General features: G+C 48.5%; 1 protein-coding gene across 2 annotated transcripts in view; it reads right to left on the bottom strand.

Annotated features, from left to right (window-relative positions):
* Positions 1 to 5,930: 5,930 nt before the first annotated feature.
* Positions 5,931 to 10,937, bottom strand: part of Soga1 (suppressor of glucose, autophagy associated 1) — a 66,577-nt gene continuing 61,570 nt past the window's right edge. For both annotated transcript variants that reach the window (XM_033766995.1, XM_010640019.2), the window contains exon 15: positions 5,931 to 9,561. In XM_033766995.1, coding sequence (XP_033622886.1) covers positions 9,406 to 9,561 — 156 coding nt within the window. In that variant the 3' untranslated portion in view covers positions 5,931 to 9,405. The remainder of the gene's footprint in view (positions 9,562 to 10,937) is intronic.

Raw genomic sequence — 10,937 nt, 5'->3', positions numbered from 1 at the left:
TATATATATATATAGTATTTTAGATGGAACCCAGAGCCTTAACATTGAGATACATTCCTAGAACTTTATTTTAATTGCTTTAAGAGAGGGTTTACTAACATGCTGGGCTCAAACTTACAATCTTCCTACCTTAGTCTATCAGAATTCTGGAGTTATAGGCATATGCTACCACATCTGGCACCTTTTTTTAATTTACAGATCTGAAACCTGTAGATGTTAAGAGCAGTCCATAACATCCAAAAGAGGAATGGATGAAAGGCAATAGGAACCTGACTGTAATCATTCTTCCATAGCAGCTATGGTCACTGGAAAAGTTTTCTGGTAAAAGGTAGCAATCTGCCTTCCTGAAATTTCAACCTGTGATTCCAGCCTGTTGGACCCAACAACCATCTGAGAGCGGAGATTTGCTCGATTCCCTTAATATCACTTTCTTTATGGGAGGTGGGTTTGAGACAGGGTCTCACTGTGTAGTGAGACTGACCTGGAACTCACTGTGTAGCCCAGTCTGGTCTCAAACTCACAGTGATCCTGCTGCGTCAACCTCCTGAGTGCTGGGATTACAGGCGTGCGCCACCACGCCCGGCTCTTAATATCACTCTCTAAAGCTCAGTTTTCCAGCTCCTTCTATGCTTGCCCTCATCTTCAACTCCCCATGTATCAATGTCACATAAGAGAATTTAAGTACCCCCCCACCCCCACTCCTGTGCCTCACCCAGGATTATCCATCCTGGGTCACACTCAGAAACTAAATCCAATACATCCTTTGACAATGTCCTTTCCTTACTTTGAATTTATGGCTTCTTCCTGTCCACAAGATGTATATTTTTTCTCAGCCAGGTTTGGTGGTGCACACTTGTAATCCCAGCCAGGAGGCTGAGGGAAGATTGCAAGTTTCAGGCCAGCCTGGGTAACACAGTAAGATCTTGTCTAAAAACAAAAAATAAAAAGTGTGTAGCTCATTTATAGAGCACCTTGGGTTCCATTCCTAGTAATGGGGGGAAAAGAAACTTTACCTATAAGGCACTGTAAGACTTTACCCTGCCTCTTCGTTCATCATTCCTTATTCCACGGACCTCAAACTTCTTTCATTTCTCCAGTTCTACTCTGCTGTCTTTATACTGGGCTTTCATTCATACTTTCCTCTCCTTGAACCGTCTCCCCGTTTCCTGCCTAAAGTGCAGTACTATCTCCTTCATCTGGTCAACATTTCAACCTGATGTCAGTTCAGGTATCTACACTTCTCTGGAGCTTTTCCTGATCCCCCGGGGTACCACCTGCCACTGACATTCAATACTTTCTAGGTTGATCTGTTGCATCAATGCTCGGCACAGAACTCAATGTAGTTAGCCCCACATGAGAGGAGAGCTGTCAAAAAAAAAAAAAAAGCTTTCAAATAATCATGCTGTAGTCAGCTTCCAAGATGGCCCCTAATGACCCGTTTCCTGGGTGTTCATGCCCTTGTGCAGTTCCTTCCTACACTGAAGGACTGGTTTGGGCAACCAGGAGTAGAAAGGAGTGTGTGACTTTCAAGGCTTAGCTATAAAAGACAGTGACTTCCACCCTGCCCCGCATGGACCTGACCTCTGGGGGAAGTGAGCCCCCTGGGAGGACACACAAAGAGCTCTATGGAGAGGACCACATGCCAGCACCCACTCGCTAGGTATGTGAATTAGCCACCTTGCAAATGGATCTTCCAGCCTTCATTTGGCTTTCAGAAAACTGCAGCCAGGGCTGGGGTGTAGCTCAGTGGTACAGCACTTCCCCAGCATGTGTGAGGCCTTGAGTTCCATCCCCAGGGGCTTGTGCACGCACACACACACACATACGCACACACACATACATACAAGTAACACAATGGCCAGGCGTGGTGGCACACGCCTGTAATCCCAGCACTAGGGAAGAGGAGGTAGCAGGATCGCTGTGAGTTCAAGGCCAGCCTTGGGTACGTGGTAGTGAGTTCAAGGCCAGTCTAAAGTACAGTGAGACCCTGTCTCAACAAACAAACAAACAAAAAAACAAACAAAAAAACACTGCAGCCCAACTGATGGCTAAGTACAACTTCCAGAGACCCTGAATCAGAACTACCCACCTCCTTAATTCCTGACCTGTGGGACGAAATGTTTTGGTATTGGTATAGTTCATTTACTCTGAAATGTTAAAAGGGTCTCTTTCTCCAGAATAAATTGCCTTTTGTAGAAAAGCTTAATTCTATTTTTCTGAATGCTCTGCTTTGTTTCTCAGTGGTCATAACACACTCTGTGGGAGACAGTGAGTTACCAGTAGCCAAGAGCCAGAACACCTGGGGTTCCTGCCGAGTGACAGCAAACCTGCCACCTGGTTGTGGCAGTCCCCTCTCTTGGCAGCAGCAGGCGAGGTGAGTCGAGTTTTAGATCTGCTAGAGAAATCAGAGAGGAGGCCAAGTCCACAGCAACTGTTCATATGACATACTTTATTTCTACAACCATTAAAAACGCTTTGTAAGTTTACACTGTACAGTTATTCTCATGTCAAAGTAAGACATAGGGCAGGGAGGCTGGTGGATTGGACTGCAGTAGTCCCAGCACCCAATCCATCCTGGGAAGGAGCCTTGTGAAGACAGAAGTGAAAAGGAGCGAACAGTGAGGAAGAGTGGGACAGTTGGCCCAAGGATGCCCTTGGTTCCCTTCCCTCCGAAGGGCCTTTCCCTGGGGTTCCCCAGGGCCATGACTATGAGACCCTCACCAGGAAATCAGGCTGAGCAGGAAGGGGGCTTCACAGTATTGGCAGGGGGTGGGGGAGCAGAATAATGAGGAAGGACAACTTCGGGCTCTCTTCCCCAGGGGCTGAGGGCCAGAGCAGTTTTTTGGCACTGTCTACAAGTTCTTCCTGGGGTAGGGAGGGGAGAAAGAGGAGAGGAAGGAAAAGGAAAGGGAGCACAAGGAGATTTAGGGTTCTCTTCTTGTGGAGTTGGGTTTCTTTCCATTTCAAGAGAAGCCATCAGGCCTATGATGTTCCCAAATGATAAACAGGCTCCTTTGCCTCCTGCCTGCCCAGGACTCCCACCCTCATCTACTCCTGACACCCATGCAGCCTTCTGGAGGATCCAGACAGGTGGGAGAGGTGAACAGAGCTGGAACCCAGCCAGGAGCAGAAAAAGGAAAACTATATCCTCTCTGGTTTTCAGGAAGAGAAGACACAAGAGGATTGGTTTTGTTTCGGGGGTTCTCCAATCTCAGAAGCCCAGGTGAAATGCTTTCCACTATTCTTGCCTTGGGCCAGCCCCAGCCGCTCCCAAGGCTATACTGGGAAGAGTCCAGTCCAGACCTGTGTATATTAGAATGACTTGCGAGGTTCTGTCAAACCTATTTTGCTGGGCCCTGCTGATAATTTGGACTTCTGTCAGGTTCCTTGCTTCTGCTGCTAACATAATCTGAAAACTACTGGTCTGGAAAATGTCCCTAGTCACCTCATCCTCAGCACTGGTATCCCTAGCCAGAGCCATTCTGACAAGAGTCAACATTATAGGCACCAAAGGATCTAAAAAGCTACTGGGAATGGTCTTGTGGTGAGGGCCCCCCTGTGCAGAGAAGTAAACTAAGGCACAGAGATCAGTGGCACAGCTGAGAGAGGAAACAGGACACCAGGGCCAAGCAGAGAAAGGATAGGGCTTTACGACCCCAAAATATGAGGTGTCTTCTGGGACCCATAGTGTCACCCTAGTGCTTCTCAGAGGACCATAAAACTGGGAGAGCCAGAGACGAGATCAGCCAAGAATAGGACCAGACTGCTGGTTTAGGGCCCTCTTCATGAGAGTGGCTTGGGTGACTTCAGAATGGAACCTGACAAGGCAGCCTGTCCCCGACTGCCTAGCCCATCCAGGATGTTCAGAGGAAATCAGAGGCCCTCTCCTTGGGGTCTGGTCTCCAGAGAGCTGGTGATGGGCGAGAAGGGAAGGAAGCAGGGCCAGTGGGATTGCTAAGGGGAAGAGGAGGGTCTCTGGAGTGTAGAGATGGAGCAAGCAGGGCAGGTGGTGGAGACCTGAGGAGGAATTCAGACCCAGAATTGTCTTCAGTCCCCTGTGGAGGCTGGGTCTGGGGATTTTTCCAACTGCAAGTTTTGTCACATTGGAGCTAAGGCCCAGCAGGGACAGAACAGATGCTCAGATGGGGGGATGGATGGCCACAGAGAAAAGAACCCAAGTCGGGCTGCACTTGCTTTACAACTAAGGCCATGCAGGGCTGGGGAGGGCAGAGGAGGCTGAGAGAGGGAATCCAAGTTCATGTCTACCACACCTCCCCAGTGGAGGGCAGCTAGGGTTGCTACTTGGAGGCTGTGGATAGAAAAACAGTATGGCTTAAGGGTACGATTGGGGGATGTATTTCTGCACTGGGAGATTCTAGGAGTGTGAACCCCATGAGAAGAGCTAGCAAGGCTGAGCTGCCTGATCAGGTAAAGGGCCCCTCTGGTGTGAGAAAATACAAAATACACAGGGCAGCCAGGGCACTTCCCTGAATGTGAGCACGGAGGGAAGACTGTTGCTGAGGTTGTAGGAAACCCACAGGAGGGAGCAGTGCTGGGAGGGTGCTGCGGGAAGGCTGAGGGCTGGTACTACAATGAAGCAAGCTGGGGCCTAGAAGAGAAAACTTGGCCTTGGGCTGGCCCACCTTCTGGGGGGAACAAGCTAAGCGGAAGAGGAGGCAGAGCAGGGCATGCTGGGACATGCCTGTAATCCTGACCCTGGGAGGCTGAGATAGGAGAACTGCAAGTCTGAGCCCAAACTGTGTAACTCAGTAAGAGCTTGTCTCAAAATAAAAGAGGTCCAGGGATATGGCTCAGTGTGAAGGCCATGGGTTCAATTCTCAATATCCCCCTCCCCTAAAAAAGCTAGAAACAAAAGCCAAAAGTTATAGCATTCTACTTCCCATGATTGGATAATGAAAGTCACAATTCTGATTGTTTCTTTCTATCATGGCTGCTATGAAACAAGAGGGAAAGAAAAAAAAGTTTTTTCAGTACTATGGATTGAACTCAGGGGTGCTCTACCACTGAACTATTATCTTCAGTCCTTATTTTTTTGAGACAGGGTTTCACTAAATTGCCCATATTGGGCTCAAATTTGAGATCCTCGTGTCTCAGCCTCCTAAGTAGTTGAGATTACAGGTATATAATACCTTGGCCAGCTAAGAGTGAAAATGAACTGCATGGTTATGGGAATTAAATTAGGTAGAGTTGAATAATAATCATCTTGCCTTTTGTTGTTTTCTACTTTTTGCGTTTTCTATCCTTATATTATGAAACACATATGACTAAAATTATAAACTGCCTCCTAAGATTTTTGGAAATCCTCAGGGTAATTAGATCAAAACCGAGCTTGGTTGAGGTGAACAGTGTTCTTTTAAAAATATAGCATTATTAGCCAGGTGTGGTGGCACACACCTGTAACCCCAGTACTCAGGAGGCTGAGGTAGGAGGATCGCGGTGAGTTGGAGACCAGCCTGGGCTACTAGTGAGTTCCAGATCAGCCTCAACTACATAGTGAGACCCTATTTCAAAAAACCAAAAAACAAACAAACAAACAAAAAGCATCATCAGCCAGGTATGTGGTACATGACTGTAATTTCAGAACTCTGGGAGGCTGGGGCAGGAGGATTCCAAGTTAAACCCAGCCTGGGCAACTTAATGAAACTGTTTTAAAATAAAAAATGAAAAAGGGCTGGGCATATAGCTCAGTGTAGAGGCCCTGGATACAGAATGAATGCATGAAGCTCTGTCCCGCCAAGGCTGCTTCCTAGAGCTGTCCTTGAGCTATGTGTAGGGGATGGAGCATGGGGCGTGGGGAAGTGATCTCTAAATAGTAAAGTACAGGGCTGGGGATTTAGCTCAGTGGCACCACGCCTGTCTTGCAAGTGCAAGGTCCTGAGTATCTCCAGTACCAAAAAAAAAAAAAAAAAAAAAAAAAAAAAAAATGCACAGGGCAAGATGTACAGAGGATTATTATTATTTTTAAAGAAGAGGTAGTGGGAGTTTAGAGGCTGCTGAGGCTGGAAGGGGGAACATCCTGGATGGGCATGGAGAGGAAGTCTGGATGTTAAATGTGCAACAGAAGCTAGGGGATAAGTCCATGACAGGTATACGGAAGGGGGCATAATGGAGCTGAATTGACATCCAAGTGTAAGATTAGGGTCAAGTCTTTGAGCCTTCAGCTTTGTGACCCGGAGGATAGCTGGTAGAAGAGCATCCCGAGGGAGGCCAAGGGATGGGGCCCATTTTGAGTTCATAAAGCACAGTTCTCTTGCCTTTGTTGAAGGACCAGGAGAAGGGGGAAATGGGCAGGAGACAGGAACTGGATTCTGATGCCTTGTGTGTCCAGGCCTTAGCATCACTGACGCACCAACTGTGATTTTCATTTCAAATACAGACACCATTGCAGGGGGGTTTGATTAGGCTCTGGGAAGAGGCCAGATGTAAGAAATGGGAAGTCATTTAGTGTAGGGTCAGCTGTGGAAATGGTACACCTTTTCCCCCAACCAGCTGGTGCCAACCCATACACCCAAGGCAAGCAGTCTGTAGGGGACTGGGACCCCAGGGTTCCTTGGGACTTTGGTTGAAGAGGGAGATAGGACAAAGGAAGAAGAAGATTAGGAGAAGAGAAGGTGGAAGGGGTAGAAGTAAAAAGGTAGAGACGAGTAGGAAGGAGAAGGGCAGCATTCCATCTTGGGACCCCCAGTCCTCTAGGGGAGTCCCGACGGTGGGTCAGGCAGTTTCTGCTTTGGGAATGTTACCAAGATGTAAAAGGCATTTGAAAAAACCAACTTAGAAATCACATTGCAGAAGAGTAGAGAGTTTTTACAAACCAACCCTCCCACTCCAAGAAAGAAAACACAACGAGTTACCAAGTAAAATGCTAAAAAATTAAACCAAACCAATATTTACAAATAACATTTTCAAAATCCCATCAAACCCCACGTCCAGAGGCTTCTGTAGGAACAGTGACAAGTGGCCTTGCACAGTGGCATGCCAAGGAGGAGAAACTGGGACTTCACTGAAAACCAAGACCTACAACTCCAACACCCATTGGGGCTAGATGCGGTGACGACAGAGACAGCATGACAACCTCAGATGAGGACGATGGTAAGGCTGAGTGGCCTGTGAGCTTTGGGGTTTGGGTCTCACGGGGACTTTCCCCCAAGGCTGAGAGTGCAGCCTCCCCGGCCTTCTGCAGCTCTGGGAGGTGGCAGAAGGCCTCTTGTGGTTTGTGAGCTGTGTGAAGCCCCTCACTTGGAGACGGATGTAGAGGGGCCCTGGCCCACAGCTCCACTGGCCACCTGCTCTGTCTGTACAAGTTACAAGAGTGAGGGAGCAGCTGGTGGGGCTGACATGCCGCCCATAGGGAATGGGGATAAGAGATTCTGGGTATCTGTCCAGATGCCCCCGAAAGGGTACACTGGGAACTGGCAGGTGGGAGTGCAAGCTGTCTTCTGCATCCCGGGGACAAACTAGCAAAGCTGCTTGCTTGTAGCCATTCTGATGGGAAATTCTGCAGACAAGCCTACTCATTCTGGGATGTGACCCTTGGTTCTCAGCAGTGGCAGGAGGATTGCACAACTGTGTGTTGGCAGAGGGAAGGTGGACATGTGTGCAACCAAGATGGGTTCACCGGCACCAAGGAAGAGGGCATGTGAGGCCCTCCTCACTGTACTGCAGTGAGCCACAATTCAATCCATCAGATGGCACTGGTGGCTCCCACGGGTGTGAGAGGGAAGGCAGTGGGAGCTGGGGCTGGGAGAAGCCAAAGAGGCCATAAGGCTAAGGAGACAGGCTGGTGAAAAGGCTGGCGGGCTGGCAGACACTCTCAGATCCGTGTGCAAAGCTGCAATAAACAACATTCTCGAAGCTCATCCTCTTTTCCTGCACGTTCTCACTTAGGGAACTGGGAGGGATCTCCACGCGCTTGTTGGAGCTGGGGTAATCCGAGTTTGACTCATTGAGAAAGGTGTCAGAGAAGCAAGGAAAAGAAGAAGGGAAACGGAGGATGTCTGGGGAGCGGTGATGTCAGTCTGGCCCACCACCCCGTCCAGCGTTATTTACACACGGACCTCCGGAGGCCAGGCAAGTACCAGGTACGAGTGAAAGGGGTACGCTGAGGCTGAATGGTCAGTGGGTGAGGAGCAAGCTGCAGGTCCCAGCTATGGCGAGGGGCCCTCCAAACTGACCAGGAGACCAGAACTTCGCAGCTAAGCTACCTCATCCACATGGCAGGGGGGTCCCATGCCTGTGCATGAGGTTAGAAGCCCCACATCGTCCCAGTGGCAAGAATACAGGTCTTAACCTCCAATAAATTACCTTAGGGGCTTTTGGATAAATTAAATTATTAAAATAAAGTAAACGACCTTAAATATTTATAGTATGAAAAATTCAAATAAACAATCTAGGCAAGACATGTGTTTCCATGCCCCAGTCTACTACCGTGTCCTGGGACACTGACTTTTTGGAGTTCTTGGCCTGGCCTGACCAACTGGGAGTCTTGTATTGGGTGTATCTCTGCCCTCCACCAGCTGCAGGATGTAAACACAGTGGAGATGTGGTGCCCTTTCAGGGCACTGGAGAAAGAGGCCCCAGAGATCTAGGCATGGGCATGTAGGCATTTATCGATGCACCAGGTCTTGAGATTGAGTCTACCTATTTCTGGCCTCACCGAGTCTCCTGAGAAGGTTGGGTTCCCCCAAGTCACCTTGGCAAGGGAGGCAATTTCCTACACATCCCCACCTTATCTCCCAGTCTGGGCTGTATTCAGGTATGGGCAGGGAGATCCAGGGCTCTAGGATTCCAATTAGATACGTGGCCCTAACTACTGCCCTCTCATACCCCGTAGAGTCCCAGCAATCTGGTGCAGCAGGTACAGGGAGAGAAGGTGGTGGAGACTCTGGTGGTGATATCCAGCCCTGCTCTGCCAGGACCACCAAGATGGGTCCACGGGCAAAGCCAGTTCTTCTCAGTGACATCTCCTTCCCAGGGAAAGGTGCAGTCAGCAGGGAACATCTCTGTGATCCCCTTTCCCCACAGGCATGGCTGGAGGTGTATTCCTTCCTGGACTTTTCCAAGGAGGGGGTGTGAGTGGAGGCAGACAAAGGGCTCCTTTAGGACCCCGGGACCCGTCAGTCCTGATGAGCTCTCTGTAGAAGCTTCCAAGGCCCAGCTGTGGTCTTTGTCCCGCTTACTGTCTTCCCCGGAAATCACAGATCACTACTCAGTGGTCAGCATGAGACCCTGCTTTACCTTGATATGAAAGCTCTTTGCTGGCAGTGGCACAGCTGCTGTCCCTCCAGGGAGCCGCGTTGCTGAGGGAACGGCCCCTCACCTCCTCTCCGCTGTTCCCTCTTGCCATCCAGGGACCGGGCGAGCTGAGGTGGAGACTTGGGTATTCTGTCACTCGCTGGGGGGGGCTGCCCTCTCCTCCCCTCCCCAGCCAGATTCAGAAGGGTGCAGCCTACACTTGGAAGGAGAGTGGCGGACGGCAGAGCGGGATGGCCGGGTGAAGCAGGTGGCTAGAGACTGGGCGCTGCTACAGTCACAAACAGCATCCTAGGAGGAGGAAGGAAGGAAGTCAGGAGGAGCCAGGAAGTTCAGTCTGGATGACCCATAGCTCAGATCACCCAGACCAGTTCCCTAGGGCATGGCCTTGGGACACAGTTTCTGGACCAATTTTTGCTTATTCTTTTTTGGTACTGGGGATTAAACTCAGGTCCCTGCACTTGCAAAGCAGGCAGCAGAACCACTGAGCTAAATCCCCAGCTTATTCTTAATATACTTCATATGCACATTTACCACAATGAGCTCACAACAGCCCATTTTGCAATTGGAGAGCGTGCATACATTTTTTTCAACTATTTATGTCTAAATCTCTTTCCTGCTTGCTTTAAAATCTCTTTTTAATGGGTCTATAATATTCTACTGAATGAAAATAATTTACTTACCCAATTCACTTGTGGTTTTCTTTTTCAAAGCGTAGCACTGAACCCAGGTACCCATGAATGCTATGCAAAATTGTACCACTGAGTTACACCCCTATCTAGACATAATCTTTAATAGACAATTTGCAATATTTACCCAATACCTTTAACATTTATATTATTTTATATTTTATTTTGCTCTTCTGCAGCTCAAACCTAAGGAAATAATCTGAAATGTTCAAACCTGTAGAACAAGATGTTTACCACAGTACTATTTATAATAGAGGAAAACTAGAAATCACCTAAACTTACAATAATAGGGAAGGAGACCTTTGGGGTCAGCATGGCACATCCCACACAGAGCCTCCTCACATCCGTGTCCCCACCTGATATAGCACATCATATAGCTCACTACGCCTGGCCACAGCTGACTGGACCAAGGGGTACATCTGACCCAGCAAGGACCAATCAGTTTTTTTCAGAAATGTAAACCTGGGGCTGGGGATTTAGCTCAGTGGTGCCACCACCTGCCTCACAAGCACAAGGTCCTGAGTTCAATCCCCAGTACCAAAAAAAAAAAAAAAAGAAAAAAAAGAAAAGAAAAGAAAAAGAAATGTGAAACTGGGATGGAGGGATTTGAGTCAGCACCTCCTGGGCGCTTTAGGTAGAAGATGTTACAACACCAGAGCTGGAACAGCCCAGCTAGTCCTAAAAATTCAATAGAAAGACACAGAGAGAAGGGGGAAGGAGACATAAGAGAAAATGAAGTTCAAGACGGAGGAGAGACGGGGAAGCTGCTGAGGCCTTCAGGTCCTCATTCCTAGGTTCTATAAGACACTGTCCATCTTCGGAGAGGTCTACCTTCTTCTGCATCTCTAACTTAGATGCATTTGTTTACTAACGATCGAGTAATCCCTAATTTATCAGAATTGGTATCAGGAGCGGCAATAGAAGAGTCACAGAATGTAAGTGGGAAGTCTTTTTTTTTTTTTTTTTTTTTTTTGGTTT

The sequence above is a fragment of the Fukomys damarensis genome, unplaced genomic scaffold, assembly GCF_012274545.1.
Source record: "Fukomys damarensis isolate Sample0158 unplaced genomic scaffold, DMR_v1.0_HiC HiC_scaffold_22, whole genome shotgun sequence".
Lineage (NCBI taxonomy): Eukaryota > Metazoa > Chordata > Mammalia > Rodentia > Bathyergidae > Fukomys > Fukomys damarensis.
This window is presented reverse-complemented; position numbering and strand designations above follow the sequence as displayed.